At 52.7% G+C, this 23293-nt stretch overlaps 1 protein-coding gene across 1 annotated transcript in view; it reads right to left on the bottom strand.

The window, feature by feature from the left end:
• The window catches only part of Niban2 (niban apoptosis regulator 2), a 46176-nt gene that overhangs the window by 5849 nt on the left and 17034 nt on the right, over window positions 1-23293 (bottom strand). Inside the window, exons 2-5 of the mRNA XM_051185226.1 lie at window positions 11598-11728; window positions 7829-7957; window positions 6488-6593; window positions 5290-5457 (exon numbers count right to left, since the gene is read on the bottom strand). Of these exons, the coding sequence (XP_051041183.1) occupies window positions 5290-5457; window positions 6488-6593; window positions 7829-7957; window positions 11598-11728 (534 nt within the window). The remainder of the gene's footprint in view (window positions 1-5289; window positions 5458-6487; window positions 6594-7828; window positions 7958-11597; window positions 11729-23293) is intronic.

The following is a 23293-nucleotide window of genomic DNA, read 5'->3' as shown; positions in this document are numbered from 1 at the left end:
AAAATGGCTCTCAGATGCCTGAGACCCACACGCTAGCCCTGGTCCTCACATAATGGCTCCTTTAGTGTCCTGTGACCCTCTGGTGGCATGACAGTAAACATTTCCAGCTGAACAGGCCAGACAACCTCTGTCCCAATATTAGACCTAGAATCCTAAGCTTGCGCACAGCCAGAGCTGGTCTTTGTCAATACACCTTGCAACAAAAGGAGGCCAGGAGATGAACTTGACCCTTGGGCTGCTTTCTGGGCCTTGCTTTATATCCCCGAACCCCACAAGAGCCTCCGTTTCCTCTTACTAGCCCAGCCTCCTGCCCACACTGGAGACTTTCTGAGCTGCAGTGCACAGACAATGAGCCACAGGAAGTCCACGAAAGTGGCACAGGGCCTTTTGCGTGGCTTTGGGTCTTTGAGGTGCTGAAGATTGAACCCAGGGGCCCTGAGTGTTAGGCAAGCACTTGATCACTGCATGATGTGATATGCCCAGCCCCTGACAGACACTAGAACTTGACTGAATAAAGTGCTGGGAGTACGGCTCAGTGTTAAGAGTGTTTGTCTAATCTACAAAAGGCCCTGAGTTCAAACCCTGGAGTGGGAAAGGAGGAGGGTGGGAGGGGAAAATGGGAGTATGACCACTGCTAACCACTAGAAAAAGATACTATTTCTCATTGCTGTTGCCACTGGTGATGATGGTGGCCTATATTACAGAGCAGGTGAGTAATGAACACAACATGGACCCCAGACCAATGCTGAAGAAATAAGATGCAGGAAGTGGCCAAATCTGAGTAGGGAGGGAGCGTGGTTAGTACACCAAACCTAGCCACGTGCCTCTGACCACAGTGTCCCCAGAGCCCAAGAAGGGGAAATGACAGTCTGTGCATCACAACCCCCAGCGCCCACTACAGTGACATCAGGCTGAGTCATCCCACAGAAAAAAAGCCCCTCCCTTCCCCACAGCCAGCCGCCCACAGGGATCAGTCTGTCAGAGCCAGAGGGGATTCTACCATGGCCACAGACACTCAGAGCCGACAGCACCTGTCCCTACATTTCAAGGACACAGGGCCAGGCTGCAGGCAGAGCAGAAGGTCTTGAGCAGAGATGGTACCAAAGCCAGGGCAGCACAGGGGGCCTGGGAGGAACCCAGCCAGGCTCTCAGAAGGACAGAGTCTCCTGGAGCCTGAGTTTTGTCTGGAAAATCTGGCAATGCACAAATCGAAGCCTCTCCCAGGTCTAGGAATTTCCATTCTACTTGTGGCAAGGAAGGCGTGTGTATGGCAAGGGCGTTCCAGGCAGGGAAAGTGGGGCAGTAGCCAGGGCAACAGCAGAGGCTCCCACTTAAGGACCTTCTCCATTCTTCACATCCAGCCATCAACCTGCACAGGTTTAAGAGTGACCCTTCGGGCTCCTCCTGTGAGACCTGCCATGGTCCACTGTGTTCACCTAGCAACACACCTCAGAATGGGCTGGATTTGTATCGACTTCTCGCTACTAAGAGCAAGGCTAAGCTCAGATCCGGGTGGACTGGCATCTTCATAAAAAAGAGAAATGTCTCTCTGTGTGCATGTGTGTGTGTGTGTGTGCGCGCGCGCTTGCACACGCCCACACACGTGCTCGCTCACACACACACACACACACACACACACTCTCCCGCACACCTTTACTTAGCCATGTATGTACATGTTGAAGCCAAAAGAGTGAATTGTCTTCTATCGCTCCCCATCTTCTTTCTTTTTTTTTAATTTAATTCAATTTTTTGTGTTATTTTATTTTATGGATATTTTGCCTGCATGTATGTCTGTGCCATTTTGTGCAGTGCCTGAGGAGACCAGGAGACCAGAAGAGAGCCCCCAGAACTGGATGCGAGCCATGTGTGGGTACTGGGACCGAACCACTGAGCTGTCTCAGTCTCTCCAAATTATATTTTGAGACTTGGTCTCTCAGTGAACCTGGAGTACATTTCAGCTAGACTGGCTGCCAGGTGAGCCTCTGGCCGCTGCAGCCCCTCAGGACTGGGGTTACAGATGCACACTGCTACACCAGACTTGATGTGGGTGTTAGAGATCCAAACTTAGGCTCTCAGGCTCCTACAATAAATACTTTATTCACTGAGCTGTTGCCTCTGTGTGTGTTTGCTTTGTTGTTTGTTTGTTAGACAGGTTTTAAACTTATCCCAGAGTGTCCTGGAACTCACTATGTTGCCCAAGTCTGAGCCATCATACCTCACCCAGAAAGAAGGGGATTCTTTCTATCTATTTAGCTAGCTACTGAGACAGTCTAAGGCCTTGCATTTATAGAGATCTGAAACAGAATGATCACTTTGAGTCTAGAAGTTTGGGACCAGCCTGGGCAAGACTCTGTCTCAAAAAAAAAAAAAAAAAAAAAAAAGTGTACTCAGCAGAGGAACAACCCCGCTGCTGACACAGACCTCCTGGTTCTCTAACCTCCAGAACTAGAAGAAAACTACATGTTATGTAAGTCACCCAGCCCTGGGCTGAGATTTCACACATCTCAGCCCATTTAACCCTCAAAGAAGGGGAATAGGGCAGGGTGGAGGCTGGCCTTAGCTTCAAAGAAACTGAAGTTCCAGCTGCGTGCGTGTGTGCATGTGGTGATGCGCCAACACTGGGGTGAGCGTGGTCAAGGCAGGAAGAACACAGCAAGTTCGAGGCCAGCACAGGCTCTCAAAAGAAACCGAGGATGGGATAGGCAAAGACTTGAGAATAAAATATGTCATTAAGGAATAGTTAAATAGGGATGGAACCCAGGACGGCCTTAGTCTAGTCAGGCCTAGAGATGGAGCAGGACATGAACACCAGGCCCAGAAGGACTGGTCAGTGCCCTAAGCTGCCATCACCACCCCACCCCCAACCCCTCACCCCCAACCCTCCCATCCCTCCCACCCCCACCCCGTGCTCCAGGAATGCAGGATGTGAAGGGGCCCTAGCCAGGCTGGCAGCCACCCAGCTTGGCGTCCTTCCCCCACCCATCCACCCCCATTTCCTGGCAGGGCTAGGAGTGAGCAATTCCAGGCTCCACAAATTCCAGGCCCAGCCTCAACAAGGGAGGAAGCAGAGAACTTTCTCACCGTCCTGGGGTGGAGGGAAGGGCCATGTCTGGAACTAGCCTTGTCAGCCGCTGCAGGGGCAAGAGAGCTGGTCTGGGAGTAGGGACTCTGTCACAGCTCCTTGGTACCTCCTAACCCACAACACCCAAGACCTTCCCGCCGAAAAGTGTGGAGATGCTCGCCCAGCTACAGCTTTGCTCAAGCATCTGAACCAGCTCATTCTCTGAGGGCACCTCCATGTCAGTCCCTACTGCAGTACACCCCAGGGAACTGAACAGTTACTCCTCCCACAGTCTCCTCACCAACTCCTACCTGGCCTGGGGTCCCCTACTCTGCCATAGTGGATAAGCCAGCAGCCCTGGGGACCTGCAGAGGACTCATGGGCCAGCAATGGGTGAGGACGGAGAGTGCCCAAGGCCAGGCAGCCAGGTCCTGAGCCAAAGCCACAGCCCCAGGGACCTGGGGACAGGAGCCCCTTTGTAGGCAGCAGGGCAGGGCCCAGTCCAGGTGCTGGTCTTGGCCTGGTTCCCTCCCATCTGACAGATTCCAGAAGGGGTGGAGGCCTCTAGAGAGGTGGGGTGAGCTGAGTTCAGCCAGGTGCCTACACCCCCTCACCATCAGGGTGAGAGCGGCTTTGGGCCTCTCTGCCTCTGGGACCACATGACCAGGCCAGGGTTATTCCTTCTCCAGGGGCAGAAAGACCCTCCTCACCTCACACTGGGAGACAACCCTAAGTCTTTAGAATTCCTCACCCCCCCCCATAATGCCCTCTAGACCTTGCCTCTTGAACTATCTCTCTCTCTCTCTCTCTCTCTCTCTCACACACACACACACACACACACACACACACACACACACACACAGAGTACGGTCCCCATTCCAAGTCACCCTTTACAGGGCCACAGCCTCTTAGAGAGGACACTCCTTCCCCCCTCCCACCCCCGTGCCTGCCCATCACCTCCTCCCTAGTCACAGGACAGCACCTCCCCCAACACACACAGGCTCCTGCATCCTGGTAGCTCATCTGTGCCACATCTGTCTCTCCATCCCACACAGCTGGCTGTAGGCGTGCAGGGAGCATGCCTCCTCGTTCCTTTCTATAAGCTCAGAATAGATGCCATAAATGTTTGTCAAATACATGAGAAAAATGAAGAGTCAAACAATGAGTTTACAAGTAAGGGAAGGAGGGAGGGAGGGGTGGAAAGGGGGATGGAAGGAGGGAGGGGTGGAAAGGGGGATGGAGGGAGGGAGGGGTGGAAAGGGGGATGGAAGGAGGGAGGGGTGGAAAGGGGGATGGAAGGAGGGAGGGATGGAAGGGGGGGAGAGGTGGAGGGAGGGACCTTTACAGATTACCATGTGTAAAGAAGGAAAGTATAAGAAATATTTTGGTGTGTGGTATAACAGAATCTCACTGTAGCCCAGGCTATCCTAGAATCACTATGTAGCCCAGGCTGGGCTTGAATTCACAGGGAACCTCCGAAAACCATTACACCCAGCTGTAAGAAAAATCTTGACCAAGCACAAAGTAAACTTATGCTATGAATCTGCACAGTGCCCCGATACAAAAGGGATCCTATCGCCATTTTACATAGAACTCAAGAGGGAAGTCAGTCTCCATGAAAGTTAATCTTGATTGTCAACTTTGAATCACCATGGAAACAAACCTCTGGGCATATCTTTGAGGAAGTTTCTAGACTGGACTAACTGAGATGGAACACTCCCCCTAAATACAGGTGGCACTCCATAGGCTGGGGTCCCAGACAGAATTAAGGAGAAAGGGGCTGACAGAGGTCTCCATTGCTCTCTGCTTCCTGACTCCAGATGCAGTGTGACCTCCTGCCACCTCCCTGCCATGGTAGACTATATGCACCCTTGAAATGCAAGCCAAAGTAAACCTTGTTTTTCCTTTTAAGTTACCTTTTTTTGGGTATGATTGTTACAGCAACATCACTAATAACTACAAAGTCTCCTAATATCACATTGCTAGATAGTGGCATTGGGGTTCAGGGGCTCTACAAGCACAGTCTTTGGAGAACAACCTTCTAATGTTGCCTTGGCAAAACAGAAGTATTTTCACCAAGGAGAAAGATTAAGGATGATAATCAAAATTCTTCACAACCTCAGAAGGGAAGTGAGAGCTGATCGCAGAGCAGGGGTGCCATGCTACATGCAACCACTGGGTGTCGCCATTCAGCACATCAGTAAGGGGGCCGCCTGCTGGCACCTCACCATTGTTGCAGTGTCGGATGCAGTCCTGAAGCACAGCCTGCCACTTGTCCTGTTCAGCTTCCGTCATCATGCAGAAGTAATAGTGGCGGGCATAAGGATGCCACAGGATGAGCGGGAACTGCGTGGGGCACTTAAGGATGGGGGTGGAGCCCGATTTCGATGTGGTCCCTGCAGAGATAGCCGTTGTGAGAGGATTGTCCTGTCCTAGGGATAGCCCATCAGCAGCTGACCTTCATTTCGACCTCATGGCTCAGCCACAGTAACTGAGAAACCTGGCACTGTGTGGCTCCTCCTTCTAGAACTGGAAACAGGTCACACCCACCTTGAGCATGTGTAAGGCTCAATGACGGGGTCCGGCCTCTTGAGTTTCCCTTCAAATTTCAACAGCAGAGGCCAAACTGATGGTTTAAATATCCAGGGAAGGAGGGAGGCATGTGGGCAAACAAAATAAACAGAAAAGATTTTTTTCTCTATCTCTTTGGCACTCTTAGATATTTTGGTCCAGCAAGACAACAGGTTCTGGGCTCACCACTGTGGTCAATAATATGACAGTTGCCTGTGGTCCAGCTTTGGGTGGCTGGGGTATGCTTACAGGGCCACACCCCAAGGCCCGCAGGCCCTCTCAGTGCCAGGGTTCAGTTGATGCTAAAGAACCTGATATTAGAGGAGGAGGGGGCTTTACCTGTGTAGACCCCACACAAAGATCAAGAGTCAGTTCTGGAGTCCAGGAAGATGGACTCCTACCCAGCATCTACCACCACACAGGCTTCAGTCCTGAGTCTCATGTCCCAGGTGGGGGCTCTGTAAGACTCTGGAAGCCTCAGCGGGTGAGTGGAATGGGGAGGTTTAAGACAATGCCTTAGAAACCCTTGGCATCTACTGCAGGGTCACCACCATGGTCTCAGGGAGGTGAGAAGATCCTCCACCACAGAACTCTGGTACATGTGGCTTTGGCATAGCCAGGGCCTGGCTCAGACCCTATCCATATACAGCCTGGGGCAAGCTCTACCTCACAGTCACAGGCCTTTGGAGCCTCCCCTTTGAGAGCTCGGTTTGTTCAAGAAATCTGCAGACATTCTAGGCCCCACTGGCTGCCCTGCTAGATGGAGCCCAAGCAATGGGCTCAGGATCATCCCCTTCCCTGACCAATCCTCAGGCCCATGCAGGACAGTAGGGCCGGGAGCCATTGGTCCTTTACCTGGTAGGGAGTTGCCAACAAGCTCCAGGTACTGGTCTACAGAGGTAAGAACTTTGTAGCCTGCACTGTTGATGATGGCTCTGGGTGGCATCTGCCGCTCATAGGCCTGAAGAGAGCAAGAGAATGGCGCCTCAAGGTTAACGATGTAGCCAAGCACAAGCCCCCATTTCCAGCTGGTTCCAGGGATGACTCAGCTACTTGTCCAAGGTGGGGGAGGAGAGGACTAGGCTGGGATGCAGATTCATGCGGAGTGCCTGCCTGAGTTTGGTCCCCACAACAGACTGTCCTACTGACTGGAGATGGAGTGGAGTAGTAACGAGACCCAGCTCTGCCTGCTGACCTCAGGAGCTGGGCAAGGAAGGAGGGGAAGCATCGCACAAAATGCTTAGCACAGCCTAGCATGTAAGCTTTGGCACAGGGGCGGCTACTTCAACGGCTGCCATTGTTGCCTCTGTGACCAGCGAGTCTATAATTGACTGTTACATATTAGACACTGCGCTGGGGACACTTTCACAGATGATCTCACAATACAAGAGGTGGCTCATCTCCAATTCACATGGACGGGAGGTAGGTATTGGATCTGAACCAGGGCTGTCCTCAGAAATCAAGGGCTTTGACATCACATTGAACAGCTCACCCAAAATTTCAAGGTTCTAAATTTCACAGTGTTTCAAAAGAGAGTTAAGTTGGTGCCCAGCTTTCCCTACAACAATGGAAAGGGGAGCAATTGGGACCCAACTGCCCACACATCAGGGCTGCAACGCAGTTGTCTACCACTAGGGGGCAGACAGATATGCTCTGAAACAGGTCAGACAGGCCTGTCTTCGGGGCAGTGCTGAAGAAAAATATGGCTAATGAAATAAAGTCCGTAACATAACCGGGTGGGACTTCCCCCAAGGGCCCAAAGCAAAGACAAGACACGCCAGCCCCCATTTCTTCTCAGACCCACATCAGGGCAAGGAGCATTGGGGAAGGAGAATGCAGGAGCCCGTCTAGAGAGTGGCATGCAGGGGCAGACTGGCCAGCAAACAGCTGCTCTGAGAGGCAGGAAGGCTGGCCATGGCAAGCAGAGGGCAGGCTCTGTGGTGAGGGAGGGAGTTACAGGGTAAGATGGACACCTGGACAAAGGGTAAAAGGACATTGAGAAAAAGAGCTCCCGGGGAAACAGGTTTGGAGAAATGGAGACGACTCGAAATTCTGCTTTGGGCCTGGAGAGATGCTAGTTGGCAGGCGTAAAGGGGGATTGCATGGGGGGGGGGGTCTCAGATGTGGACCAGGTCATGGAGTAGGAACTAGGGAAGTGCAGAGGAGGGTGGCTGGCTGCCAGGAAGCTGTGCTCACCACGTGGTTCTCGTATAGCACCAGCCCATAGTTGTGGGGCACCAGGCTGAAGCGGTTTCTCCACTTCTTATTGTCTTCCTGGTACTGGAAAAGGTTCCCAGAGAAGATGATGCGCTCATCCAGGGGCACCTGTGAGCAGGAAGTTAAGAGTAAGGCCAAGAAGGAACAAGGGTCCCAACAGGTGGCAGCACAGCCTGCATTTTAACTCCTCATAGGGTACCCCACACACACACACACACCCCAAATCCCTGGCCTCGTCAGGACTTCAAGGTCAGGCTGCACTGCACCCACTGCACAGATAAAGGCCTGAGGTTCGGGGCAGTGAGGGGCTCACTCAGGGTTCAGATAGGAATGCCCAGCCTGGGCATTCATTCAGAGGGCACCTAGGGAGGGAACTGGGGAGCAGCTGCTTTCCCTATCCACCTGTACTTCAGGGTACAGCATCCACCCAGCAGGGGACACACCAATAGGACTTAAAAGGTCCTAGAACCTGGACAAGCATCTGCCCAGCTCTAGGCCTCAATTCCCCTCAGAGCAATGAAGACTTAAACTTATATCCAGAGAGCATCCAGGTTCTTCCGGCTGCTCAGGTGGTTGGTATCCCTCCCTGAGTCTGGGTGGAGAGAGATGTCGGACCAGTGTCCAGGCAAATAGGTGAGCTGTGTGGGCTGCAGGCAAGCTGAGAAGTTCCTACAAAACCCTACAAAGACAAGCAGACTGGGGGTCACTTCCCTCATCTGTGAAAAGGTGACTGCGGCAAACACCAGGCAGGCAGCACATGGAACAGTGGCCACATCAGGAGTCTGCCAGAGTGACAAGACACTCCCAGCCTCTGCACTGACTTAGACATGGGATGGGGGCATCTTTACCCAAGCTGATGCCACAGAGGAAACTTCTGGAAGGAAGGAGGTACAAAAGCCACAATGCATTGTGGGACTTGGAGGGGGGATGTCTAGGGATCTCCATTTCTAGGCAAGTTCTGTCTATTCTATGATAAATGTCCTATCAGTGACAAAACAGACCAGTATTACATGTATTGATGGGATTGATTATGACTCTGTGCCTACCCCCCTCAGGCCTCTTGCCTCTCCTCCTGAGCTCTTCCCTGGCTCCTTTCCCTCACTCCCCGCTGCAGCTTCTCAGGGGAAAGCTACACTCTTAAAAGGAGAGAGCCCATTGTGCTCAAACAATAGGACCTGAGGCCAGTTTCCTCTCCAGAAGAAAATATTTACAGGAAAAAATGGGTCTGCTCCCCTCCCCCACCGTGGGCTTTGCCCTTGTCAGAAGGCCTCCACTTGGTGACCTATATTTAGACTTCTGAAACCCAGCCCCCCAATCTGTCTTTTCTAGAAAGAAAAGCCAGGGTTTCCTAACACCCTGGGAATATCCGACCGGGATGTCTCAGCTAGGCATCTGCTGGTGACGGGAAGGCCCAGAGGGTTGGCTGTGCCATGAAAGCCAGGCTCTGTACCCCACCACAGAGCACACCCCCCAAATCCTGGGCCACCGCACTGAGGCTGCCTGCCTGCTGGGTTAGATTTTATTTTTAAGATTTTTTTTCCAAAGGTAAACTGAGATGTTGCAAATAAGCCTCTAATCCAGGATTCAAGAGGGAGGTAGAAGGCAAGGGGACCAGAAACCCAAGGTCATCCTCAGCTACAGTGATAGGTTAGCCTGGGTTTTCTCAAATGGTGGAGTCCTATTTTGAGAGCAAGGCCTGCGGGAGGTACACAATATTCCAGACCCTACAAATCAAGTGACTCCACAGCTCCTCTGTGCTCAGTGACCCTCAGAGCAGGGATGGGGTGGGAGTGAGGTTTTCCACCAGTGTACCCCGGATAGCCTTCACTCCGGCTGCTCCTGCCTCAACCCCCAGAGTGCCGGGGTCACAGGCCCATCACCTCACCCAGACCTATTTGTACTTATTAATTACTGCAATAATTGTTTCTTTAGAAAATGATTGTGATTACTCTAGTGACTAATACTATTCCCCTTCTATTACTGTCATGACTTTAATGGCTGTCAGTTCCATTAGCCATCAAAGAAAGCCCCTGGCCATGAAGGACTGTGAAGAACTTTCAGGCCACTCCTCTGGCTACATGTCCTGTTTGTCTGCAATGAGACACAGTCCTATGAGTGTGAAGTCAGACACACAGAGAAATGCTTACAGCAGCATCAGCCCTGCTTATCCTAGGCTCTTGGGAACCTTTTGTCTGGGTTTGTTTTTGTTCTTGTTTTGAGACAGGGTCCTAGGATATAGACCTCCTTGGCCTGGTGCCTACCATGTAGTAAGTAGCCTAGGATGGCTTAGACATCAGCTTCAAAAATACTGGGATTACGGGTTTGTGTCACCATGGTGGACTTGCCTGTGACCTTGCCTTCTAGATAGGAAAAGCAGTTTTAGACCCTGCTCATCTGGGCTGAATCCAAGCCTTCCTTTCTTTGCCACACAGATGCAGACATACACCTGCCAAAGCCAAGGCCAGGCCACATCCAGACACCTCTGCTCTATAGTCGGGATACCTGGAGCAGAGACAAACAGCCCACCCCTTCCCTCCTCTCAGGGCAAGCTACAGGCAGGGTGGAAGGGTCCTAGGCTCGGAATCTAAGCCAGATTTGTCTGCTTCCTTCCCAGGCCCAGCACAGGCACTCCGGGCTAAGCTTGGGACTTTGTACATCCTGATTCCCTTGTTTGTCAGTCCCCTCCCACAGCCAACCCCTCCCCAGCCCTCAGGGCCTCAGTGGAGCAGCCAAAACTCAAGTGTCTATACCCACCCAGTCACATTCCCAGGCCCCACTGTAGTATGTAAACAGCTATTCACTATCTGTTACCTAGAGCTCTACTTGTAGCCTTAGCACGTAGACTTAGCTCTTGACCCTGCAGTCAGCAGAGGGATGTGTTGTGGGATAATCTTTTTCGTACACTGTGAAGATGTGTCTTTGCCAAGGTGCCTTTCGACTGGTTTAATAAGGAGCTGAATGGACAATAGCTAGGCAGGAGAGAACAGGCAGGACTTCTGGGCAGAGAGAGGAATTCAGGATGAATCTAGGCACACCAGAGATGCCAGCGAGACATATGGTAGAGAGGAGAGGTAACTGAGCCACGTGGCAAAAATATAGATTAATATAAATGGGTTAATTTAAGTTATAAGAGCTAATTGAGGAAAGGCCTAAGCTAAGGCCAAGCTTTCATAACTAATAATAAGTCTCCATTTGAGGCTGGCAGGCCAAGAAAGCACGACCACAGTCATCATCAAAGATTTCCCTTCAGAGAGCCCTGGGTAGCATTTCACAGAGCTAGCCTCTGCCTCAAGCTGGGCAACTCAGCAGCCAAACCAACCAACTGTTTCCTTCGTGATTTCACCAGGCCTATCACAGGGTCCCCACGTCATACTTCACTGACTCCAGGACAGAGCCAGGCAGCTCCCTCAGCAAACCTAATGCTAATGCCAGTAATAGGATAATGAGTGACAAGGCAGGGGAGGGGACCCAGGGCACGTGGCCTGGGACAGTGTTGATGCATTCATGAAGCCGGGACCATGCCACTTCCACTGTGGAGGGGAGGAACCGGAGCTCTCAAGACTGCAGAATGCAGCTGTGACAATGAAGAGGTCGTACTGGCAGTGGGGGGCTGGGAGGGGGTTAGGGGAGAGGGACCCTTAGAGACCAGGCCAGCAACACGGGGAACTAAGGCCCAGAGAGGCCACATCAAAGGCCTCATGGGAGAGGGGGGGCAGACCCCAGGCTGGACCCTCTCTGTGCCTCTCACCTTGCGCCAGAGCAGCTGCGCCTGCGGTGGCCCGGTGCCCTCGATCTCATGGCGCATGCTGTTGAAGAGGGAGACACCATATTGGTCCTCGTAGAATCGAAGGAACTCTCGCAGGATCTTCTCAGTTTTCTCTGAAAGGGGACGCATGAGTGAGTATGAGGTCACCATGGACTGCTAGGAAATCGAGCTGTTCACACAAAATACAAATGCCCTTTCACCCAAACTGGGGCTGGCCACCTCTGTCTCTCACATGCTGGGCAAGGCTTTGGTTGTGAGCCATGTCTGCACCCACTCCCAACAGGAAGCTGGTCAGTGTGGCCACACACACTAAGTAAAACCACATCCAACAGGCCTGTGAGAGGCTCGGCCTCACCTGTGACCAGCACCAGGCGAGTCGGACGGGGGTGGTAAGTGGGGAAAGGCTTCCCTAAGGGGGCTGCATGCTCCTTTGCTGCCTGGCTCACACCTAGGACACCATGTAAGCAAGCAAGCACCAGCTAACTGCAGGAGTGGGACTCACAAGCTTAAATCAGTCCACCCAAGACAGAAAAATAAGCCAGGCTATGGTGGAAGTGACCGGTAGGCCGTGTGAAGACAGTTGGAAAGTAATGGTCTCATATGCTAAACACAGTCCCAGAGTAAGATTGACTCCTATTGGCAGAAAGGATCTGGTGAGGGAAAGGTGTGGCAGCCACAGGCTTGGGCCTCAAGATGCAGGGGTTGGGGGTGCAGATGAGTCTCCTCACTCTCATACATCTGAGTCACTGACTCATGATTCAATTCATCTAAAGTTAACTAGCCTTTTCTTCTTCCTCCTTCTTTTGAGACAAGCTCTCACGTAGCCCAGGCTGGCCTCTAACCCTACATAGCCAAAGATGACTTTGAACGCCTGGTCCTGCAGGCATGTACCACCACCCTGTCCAAATGTCAGGGATCGACCCGGAGACCCATGCACATCAGGTACACACTCCCCCAGCTGAGCTACAGCCCCAAGCCTGCCAGCCAACACTTGCTTCTCCTAGCAGTTTGCTTCTCTCCGGTGCTGAAGCTATTTCAGCACAGAGAGGGTGAGTCCATGATCTCCAGAGCAGCAGGTTCAGTACTGTCCTGCCTGGATGCCCCAATTTATATAAATGGGGAAACTGAGGCACTGAGAGGGCTCAGAAGAGCCTCCTGGCCCTAAAAACCTGCAAATAGAGCCTCAACCTGGGGTTCATGAAGCTCTCCTCCCTGGGCCTTAGTTTCCCCTGTATAAGGAAAGGGCTAGAAGCAAGGACAGACCACCTGCCTCCACTGACAATTCCAAAGACCTAATCCCTAATCCTGGGGACTCACTACCCATCTCCAGGTCCCTAGAGTTAGTGGCCTAGGAAGGTGTTTCACCCTATCAATGGCTCTCTGAGGCAGGGCCCATGTCATAACCACTCTGTAGAGGAGGAGATTGCGACCCAGAAAGGCTCTGTCATTGCCACAGTCGCACAGACAGGGTATGATGGGTGTAACCCTCGGACCCAGCGAGGAGCTGAGAACCCAGGGCTCATCCCACATTACCACACTCAGTCTGCACCCCAGCCCTGCCTCACTTACAGCAGAGAGGGCATGTGCTCTGGGTAGCTCAGCTCACCCACCACTCCACAAAGCCAGCCTGTCATGCAGCCCTTTCCTGGACTGAGGCTGGATTTGTCCAAATTCTGATAGGAGGAAGGAGGGGAAAATGAGCGAGGAATGTGTTTGGCATGGCTGTTTTGTAAAATCCCGCAGAGCAGCAGGCCTCAGAGGCCGTGGGAATCCTCCTGGAGACAATGAGGCAGGGGGAGGGAGGATGGGGGTGACCATGGGCCTGTCAGCCCCACAGCTACTGCTGAATCAGTGCTAACCCCAGGGTGGGGCACGGCTTCATGAGAGTTGGGTAAGTGCGAGAAGGGAGAAGAGGAGGCTTCAGAGTCCACCGTCCTTGGCCCAGGCTCTGCCTTGACTCCCTGCAGGCATCCTGCCCAACATTGCAGTTTAAAGCTTCCACCACAACTCTGAGGTCCAGCCAGGCCAGAGACATCCCAACAACAGCAAATGTGTACCTGATGCCTCACCAGGCTCAGGAAGGCGCTGCCGTATTAAAAGTAAAAAATAAATAAGACTTGAATCTGGGCCTGCCCAGCCCCCCCCACACACACACACACACACAGCAACTCTCAGCGACTAGGCTGGTGCCCCGAAGCTGGCCCAGCATGTCCCGTCATCCCATCAAGGGCGTCTGAGACCAGGTCAGATGGGTTGCTCAGTGAAAGAAGATTCTGGAAACCCTGGAAGAGGATGCATCAGAGAGGCCTGTGACCAGTGACAAGGTGGGAGCTGGGTCAGCAGGAGGCTGCAGTTCAGCTCCCTTGGCCAAGACACTGACACTCATGGGTCACACACGCTGGGCTAGGAGTAGCCAGGACCACCCAAGGGCTGGGGATGTAAGTCACTCAGTATCTTTTCCAAAGGTGAGCATATGTCACCCAAGTGAGATGGGACCACAGCTAAGAAAAGGAAGCAAGAATCCTAGACAGGGAGAAGCCACAGGGGCCAGGACAAAGTAGAGAGGAGGGCAGAAATGGTGTGGGGATGGGGGCACATCTTCACTAAACGATGTGACAAAAGAGGGTACACTCACGCATCCAAGAGTAGAGCGCCAGGTGGAACCCTACTGCCCCAACTGCAATCCCAGGAACCCTCCACTAGTGACACCAGGAACCATAGTGAACATGACCCAAATCTGGCAAACTCTTTGCAAGCTGATCTACAAACAACACATGAGAAGGCAGGACCCTCATGCTACATATCCGTTCTCAACTCTAGAGTGGACAGGATGGACTGGGTGTGATAGCAGCTAGTGTTAAGGTGACAGACCTCTTATGGGGGCGTAGAGGGAGAGCTGGCTGTCCCTTAAGCACATAGCAGGGGATTAACCAAGGAAAGGAACTCAGGGGTGCACCAATGGCCAATTGGTTATTGAGCAAAGATAAGAATGGCTGGGGGAGGGGTGAGCACCAGGACCCAAGCGCAGTACTAGGAAAGTGGCAGGAAGATTGGCCTGTGAGTTGGCACCCCAGGAAGAGCTGGAAGAGGATGACAGATGGGGACAGGAGAATCCTGCCTGCTTGGTACTACGGAAGTGCCCCCAAAACACAAGGGATGCGGATCTGGCACCTTCAGGGGACGAAGGAGACCCCAAAGGTCAGCATGGGGTTCTAACCTGGACTTACGGCTCTCAGGAGGGACAGAAGATATGAGTAGGCACTCTGGGCCTGCCATCCCAGCCCCTTCATACCACCCTCCCTGTAAACACTCCTTAGCACCCCTTTAGAGATAATGTCTAACTGTATAGCCCAGGCTCGCCTGAAACTCACTATGTAGCCCAGGCTGGCCTGAAAGTCATAGCAATTCTCCTGCTTTCAGCCTACTGAGTATTGGGATTACAAGCAGGGGCCATCATAGCCTCGGCTTTTGTCACTGATTGCATGCAGCTAGCTCCAGGGCATCAGAGGGTTCCATGACTCAGCATCCAGCCTAGGCTCTGCAGGGTAGGGCGGGTGACTAGAGTTGGGGTGGGGGCCAATGAGTGGGGGGGCAGAGCTCTCTCTACACCTGCCCACATCAGCCCTTCCGATGTCCTCACACCCTCTGGAGACACTCCGGTGTGTGGATCTGGGATGACACTAAATGGGGTCTCTGAGGCCAAGGCTGACCACCCTGAGGATGATGAGCTCTGGACTAGAAAAGGTGAGGGGCTGGCTAGATCACACAAAGTTGGAGACACTTAGGATCTGAGTGGGCTCTGAGCACAAAACATCAGAGGGGAGTGGGAGGCAGTCTGTGGCCCCCGTGATGACAGAGGGCCAGCTCAGGGACCCTGGGCCAGAACCGAGGGGCTAGTACAATAGCTACACATGCATGGGTGGCTGTGTGTGGGTGTGGGCTGGCCTCACCCACCCAGGTGGCATATTTTCATCGGCCCTCGCCCTCATGTGCACTGACTCAGCCCAGATGCTGCTGCCTGAGGAGCAGTGGGGGCCATGGAAACTGATGGGCCTGATGGGAGAAAGTAACCTACCCCCTAGTTCTCTCAGACCCTCATGTTCTTCTCAGAAGCCAGGCATCAATCACAGAGCTCCTCCACAAACCCAGACAGGATGTGGACAGGGCAGGGTATGGTGTGAACACGGCAGGGACAGTGCTGCATACATAGCCCAGAGCACTAAAACAGTGCTCTTCTTAAAACTATGGAGGCGAGAGGTGGACAACTACTCATTACCAGGTACAACTTTAACAGCTTGGAAAAAAAAACCATTAAAGATTTTTTTTTCTAGAAGGAAGGAAAAAACAAAAGACCCGACAAAATAGGAGTTAGGTGTGTGTCCTCTGTGTGCACCCAGGTTCCCTACCACCACCCCATCTGGGTTGGGCGTCCCATCTCTGCTCCCTGGGCCAGCAATGCCCCTCAGATTTGGGCTCACCTCACACAGAAGCTGGGCTACCTGGCTCTACAGGCAGATTTTTCTGCAGGGCCCTGGGGAAACACGTTGTATAGAAACTCCCACTTTGCCAGCCGGTGGAGTCGCAAACCAACACTTGGGAGACAGAAGCAGGTGAATCTCAGAGTTTTAAGGCAAGCCTGGTCTAGAGAGTGATTTCCAGGATAGAGAAACCCTGTCTCAGAAAACAAACAAATAAATAAACAAACAAACAAAATCCTCCCACTTCCTGGCTATAATGGCAGTCTCAGAGAAGGCCACTCCTGGATAAGTCAACAGAAACCAAGCTGGGCCCCAAGTGGGAAGTCCTAGAGGCCCTGCCTGGTTCCCTGTCACTGAGAACAGCTGGAAAACCCAGAGCTGTGTGAGGCAGCCTCAAGGCAACAAGCCTCAGGCCTTGGTCTCTAGGCAATTCCTCAAGGAGGCAGGGTTCTCCACCAAGCTCTGAAAAGGCCAATTGTCAGGACATGGGTCCAAAACAAAGTGTTCTTGTTCATTCTCTCTCTCTCTCTCTCTCTCTCTCTCTTCCTTCCTCCCTTCCTCCTTCCCTCCCTCCCTCCCCCTCTCTCTCTTTTTCTCGTGTGTGTGTGTGTGTGTGTGTGTGTGTGTGTGTGTGTGTGTGTGTGTGTGTGCGCGCGCCCAGTCTTGAAGCAAGTCAGCTGAGTAAGGCTTGATGAGTCTTGCCACAGCTGGATACACCTTTCAGGGGTGCTCATGGGTAACCCAGAGAGGCCCCTCACCAGTCAGTCCTCCTAATTCTGCATCCAATTCCCAGAGGCCCTGGGTGTACCCAGAACTCAGCACAGGCTTCTCAGGCCTTGTGCTCCTGAGACACAGCCTGAAAGGAAAGAGAAGGTATTTCTGGAGGAGGAGTTGTTTATCTGAGTGAAGAGGGTTTCACCATGTAGCCCAGGTTGGCCTAGAACTTACTATGTAGCCTAGGCTAACCTCAGACTTAGACAATTCTCCTACTGTAGCTTCCCAAGTACTGGTGTTACAGAGCTCTGCCACAACACTTAGTTAGAAGTGGGACTTTGTTTTGTTTTTGCAATGCTGGGGACCGGACCTAGGGCTTCATGCATGCCAGGTGAGCATTCTACCAGTGAACTGCGTCCCAGGCCAACGGAAATCAGCTTTGACTCTTACTTCCCCCAGAACCTGTCAGGAGTGCCCCATCCCCAGTGGCCTTTTACACCGCCACAAAGTGCCTTCATGAGGCCCTAGCTTTACTTTCCAGGTCCTTATCCAGCCCCAAGGGGAAGCAAAGCAAGCTTAACTGGCCCCGTTTGACAGGTGGGGACATCCAGGCTCAGAAAGGCAAAGTGACTTTCCCAGGGGTGTCAGATAAAAGAGACTGCCCTGGCTCTCCAGCTCCCTACCTGCTCCCGTGCATGTAGACAAGGCTGACACAGCACCTTCCCACCTGCTGGACACCCCTTCCCTGGCTGACCCTCCCTGGGCTAAAATAGGCAGGTATGTCTCAGGCGACCTAAGGTCTTAATGAAAACCTCAGCAGTGCTGCCCTGGCTTTGGGAGCAGACCAAGACGCTGCCCTCAGCACCTCCACTGAGCTGCTCATGAGTCAGGGTGGTCAGGGCTGGCCACAGCCACCTGGGACTGAGAAGTGGCCAGGACACAACCCACAACAAGGTCTCCATCACCTCAATGGCTTGCAGGCACAGGGGCTCAGGTCTCAGTTCTGCCCCTACTAGCTGTGTGGCCTTGGCCAAGGCACTTTCTCTCTGTGAGCTTGTTTCCCTCTCCACAGATGGTATATCAGTACTCGCCTGATCAGGCGATGAGGAAATCAGTGAACCAATGAGCACAAGACACTTGGCCCCGATAAGGATGATGCACATGACCAACACTAACAACAGCTCAGTGGCCGGAAGAATGCTGATCTCTGATTTTCCAAAGTGACAATTTTAGGGATCACGCTACTTCCTGTGTAGATAGCAGAAGCCACCAAAAGCAAGAGCCCCAGGATGCCCTGAAATCCTGGAGAGCTGGGCCCATCCTGCAGGTTAAACTGAGTATGGTAAAAAGAGAGGGGACCCCTGGGGACACGCTGCAGGAAGTTTGCTTTGCGAGCCCCCAGCATGGTGCACCCTTTGGAAATCCTACTTGGTCTCTATCCACAGGTGCACTGACTCCACTGTGAGATGATTCTTGCAAGGAGCCGGAGCGGCAGCACACAAAACTGAGAGCCCCTCCCACACCATTCATGAAAGCGTAGCTAAAGCAAGACCTGAGATCAGGTCCAAGACCCAGGGGCCCCGAGCCTGAATCTCCTTCCACGATGATGGCATTAGGACAAAGAAGACGATCTCCAACCAGGACAGCAGCAGAACTTGTGTGGACACAGGGACTTCACACAAGTCCTGCCCTGATTGGACTCAGATGTGGGCACTGAGCCAGGCTCATCCTGGTCTGGCTGGTCCCTCCAGCAGGCTCGTGGAACAAGCCTCACCACCAGGCCCAGCCCAGTTTCAGGGTTTCATGGGGACTGAAACCCAGCAGGTGACAGCACCTGCAGGGTGGAGCAGACTCAGAACTGGCCTGCCTGGTTCTCAGAGCACTGAAGAGGGCAGATAGGGAGGTGGGGGAAGTGGCTAGGATGATGACCTATCCACCCCAGGAACTAAGGACTGAGGCAGAGTGGAGGCAAGCACTCAGGTTCCCCGAGTCATGAAGTCAAATACCAGAAACTATGTCATGTGACTGGCACAGTCAGGAGAACTGAGGCCCAGAGAGGTAGGCACACACTCCTTGAGTCACACAGCACAGCTCAACAGGCTTCAGTGTGTCACCTAAAGGCTCCCTTCTGAATCATGCACACTACTGACACTTTCCAGCAGTCATCCACTTAGGTGTCCTCAGCACCCAGAATAATTAATGCTCATGTGGCCCAGGCTGGCCTCAAACTTGTTACGTAGTAAGAGTGACTGAATTCCTGAGCCCTCTGCCTCCACCTCCCAAGTTCTAGGATTAAAAGCAGGAGCTACCACACCCATCTAAAACTATGAGTGTTATTTTTTCTTCTTGCAGCTCTGAGGACCTCCCACATGCAAGGAAAATACTGCCAACTGAGCCAGGTCCACAGTCCTTTTGCATCGTGGTTTTTTGCATTGACCTTACTTCACCAATGCCCTGGGAGATTAAGTGATTTCTCTGAGAACACATAGCATATAAACAATGTGGGGGGATGGGGGCTAAATCGAGGGTGGGGTGGGGGTGGGGGGGACAGACCAATGGTGTAGAAGACACACTGGAGATGGCTCAGCTGGTAAAATGCCTGCCATGCAACCACGCCTGAGTTTGGATACCCAACACCCACATAAAAGTAGAGGCACGGTACCCCAGTTCTCTAACCCCAGTGCTGGGGCAGAGATGAGCAGGTCCCAGGGTTGAGGGAGAAACCCTGTCCCCAAAGTAAAGCACAAAGCGAGTGTGGGAGACACCCATGTCAACTTTCTCGGCCTCCACATGCGCTTACAACCACCTATATAGGTATCTAAACCGACTCATGCAGATAACATACAATACACACAAATATACATCATATGTATATACATAAATGACACAGACTCAGAACAGTTTCAGTCTAATAGGGAACCAGTTTGGGAAAATACTTTTCACACCCACCATGGAGACTGTCGACCTCTGGGATGAGGACGGCAGCCTGTGGGTGGCCCTGTCAGAAGGACCAATGCAGGGCTCCCGCTTGGGACCAGTAATCAGGTAGGAGCTGGAAGGAAAGGTATGACAGGCTCCACCATCCAGCAGGAGAGGGTGGGTAATGGGCCCATGAGAAGATCTGGGACAAACAGGCCTGCAGAGACAAGGCCAGAGAGGGACAGTGTGACAGCTGATGGCACACCACTCAGGCTTATCCAGAGAGCAGGGGTTGATGCAGGCCTCTTGGCAAGATGTCCTAAAAGGAAGGGTGTCCTCAGCAATGGGGCTCTGTTTCTGGGCCTCAGAGGGTAACTGTGAGATGACTCAGGTCAGTGAACAGGCCAGCTCACCTCAGGTCAGCCTGTACCTCCTGCCATTGCCCTGGCTGGGTGACTACCCTCTTATACCTGCCTCAGCCTCAAACTACTCCTGACTCCCTCTGGTCCTCCTCATACCGAGGAGGGAGTTGCCTGATCCTCCCGTGCTCATACCTCCTGAGGCTCCCTCTGGGATAAAGGCGTGGCTCCTATTAAGTACCCTGAGCATTCTAATACTGAATATCACCCCTCCTCTGCTGAGCTATGCTTCAGCTCCCCATCCCCTGAACCATCTCTTCCTTTGGAAATTCCCAGAATAGGTGGGTGCTCCCCGCTCATCCACACTGACCCTAGACTCCTCAAGTGTAAGAGAGGTTTGTGCAGAAGCCAGGGCCTCGGAGGTCCCCGAGGATGAAGGAACATATCCAACACAGTCCCTCTTTGTTGGGAAAGTAGATGTCACATGAGCTTTCCCTCACTGCTCACTGCTGGTGTCCTGAAGGGACCTTCTGCTGTGTTAGACTCTGAGACCAGAGACTAGCCCGGAACCCCCTTCCCATGAAGGAACACAGCTCCACCGCATGTCTGTGTATGTATTTGCTGTGGGCTGGGGACACCAGATGTCCAGGGACCATGCTTCACTGGACTCTGCCATTTCACTGAGGAGCTATAGAGCTGTTTGTTAGCCACAGCCAGATGGCTGGGATACAGTATAACAGTAGAGCACCTGCCTGCCACGCATGAGACCCTGGATTCAAACCCCAGCACTTGGAAATGGGAAAAAAAAGTTTTATTTAGACACAGGTGAAGAAACACCAGGCTGGCAGGGAACTATCACTTCTCACACAGGTCACCGAGTACGACACCAAATCCTGACCTGCCAGAGCTCACAAGTGTCTAGGCGCATCACTGCCACTGGGGAACAGAGGCTGTGAGATCAGAGACTTGTCCACAGGGCCAGCAGGAGCTGGACTCCAAAGACTGTGGCAACGTCCAGGGGATCAGGCGACTTGCTTTGTTAAGGATGAGGTAGCCTTCAACAGCCCCAGGGGACTGCAGGGCTATCAGCGCTGACACAGCACCTACGCCTTGTCCTAACATGCTGTGGCCCATCAGTGGGTAGCAATGAATGGAATCCACGGCAGAGGCTCTCAGCCACACTTCCCTTCCCAGCCTCTGCTGTGGCTGTACCCCACTGACACCAAGTGTGTCCCCGCTCTGCACTCTCTCCTGAAATACACCCTTTGGCAGAACACCACTCCTTGATTCCCAGGCTCAAAATCTCAGTCAGACTTCCTTGCCCTGCTCCCTACCACTTAAGGCTCTTTGGTTCCCCATTTGCATATAATTATAATCATCACAGCATGAGCTAATGCATGCCACAGTTGCCCAGAGACACTAAGCACTTCTGAAGCATGTTAGCAATAATTGTCACATGACTTCATTTAACTCCATCAGGACAAACTGCTTAGACCCATTCTCTGGATGAGGGCCCCGGGCTCAGAGTTCAGTGACTTGCCCAGCATTACACAAGAACGCTAAACCAGGCAGGATGTCACAGACCACCTGCTATAACAAATGGTAATGGAGAAGTCAGATATGATGGGTTCTATTGCTAACAGTCAAGGCTTCAAGTGGGCTGCACTGACTGAATCCTGCCCTGCCACATTCCCTTGTGAATAGGCCATTTGGGAAGGCTGACCCTTGTGCAGGTGGGGTCAGGAAACTAGGGAGCAGATCTCCAGGCACTCTCCACCTGGGCTCCCCAGGACTCAGCCTGGCCCCTGCCCTCTCTCCCTGATCCAAGCATCCTGTAACCTCAGAGGGAAAGGTTATCTAGTTCCAGACGCCAAGAAAGCCACCTGCAAAGGCTCCGAAGGCCCAGGAGGGCCGGGTCTCCTCATCCCAAGACAGATTTGGGAGTAGTCAGCTGGGACTTTTGCACAAAGCCGCCTTGCAAACTTCTCAGTTAGTAAATATTTAACTAGAACTCAGCCACAACAGGTCTGGTGAAGGGTAAATGCTGAGAGGGAGGGCCTGAGGGGTGGAGAGGGCAGCCAGGGTGGAGGCCTGGGGAAATGTCTGGGGGTGGGGGAGCACCCGAAACTGCCCTCCACATCCTCCACTTCAGTCGGGAAAATCAGTTCCCATCTGGACACAAACAGGAGAAACAAAGGGCTTCTCATCCCAGCTCCACCCACCTGCCTGGCATGAGCTCTGTGCCCGCAGCCTCCAGCTGGCAGCCTGTTCTAGGAGGCCAGGACACCGACATCCCTGCACTTGGAGAGCAGACTGAGAAAGGGGCCCAGGCCTCCAGCAACATCCCCACCCCAGAGCAGGACAAGCCTGCTTACACCTACCCAAGGCCTGCCACGGGACTGGCATCATACCCACCCTCCAAGAACCTCTCTCTATGTGTCTCCAGGGATAGGCTCTAGGATCTAATGAAGGAGATGGACTGTCAACGAAAACCACAATGAGGCTGGAGAGATGGCTCCATGGTTAAGAGCACTCGCTGGTTTTGCAGGGGACCTGGGTTCTGTTCCCAGCAATTGCACTGTGGCTCACACTGGCTGTCACTCTAGTTCCAGGAGATCAGACACATTTTTCTGGCCTCCACAGGCATCAGGCATGCACCTGGTATACATATATGCCAACATTTGTGCACATAAAATAAACAGAAATAAAATTTTAACCAAAACAAACAGCCGAGTGGTGGTGGAGCACACCTTTAGTCCCAGCACTCGGGAGGCAGAGGCAAGCAAATCTCTGAGTTCCAGGCCAGCCTGGTCTACAAAGCTACACAGAGAAACCCTGTCTCAAAAAACCAACCAACCAAACAAACAAACAAACAAAAAATACGCTACAGTAATGGCTGGCTCAGCGGGTAAAGACACCTAACAGCCAAGTCTCATGACTTCAGTTCAATCCCAGGACCCCACAAGTTGGCCTCTGACATACAATTTGTAAAATCGACCATACAATGGGAATTACTAGTCACCCAAAGGAGAGCAAGTGACACTATCTGCAGGGTTCAAGGGATGTAGCACCTGGCTAGGCGAAGCAGAGAGCTAAAGTGCCCAGCAGAAAATGTAGACACAGGGAAGCAGCAATCTGTTTGCTCCGCCCCTTGTCGGTCAAGGGCTTTCCTTGCAATAGCAAGGGGTCCATGCTGCAGGCTTAGACA

Source organism: Phodopus roborovskii, unplaced genomic scaffold, assembly GCF_943737965.1.
Source record: "Phodopus roborovskii unplaced genomic scaffold, PHOROB, whole genome shotgun sequence".
In the NCBI taxonomy this organism is placed as follows: Eukaryota; Metazoa; Chordata; class Mammalia; order Rodentia; family Cricetidae; genus Phodopus; species Phodopus roborovskii.
Note: the sequence above shows the minus strand (reverse complement) of the source record. Positions and strands in the feature narration are given on the sequence as shown.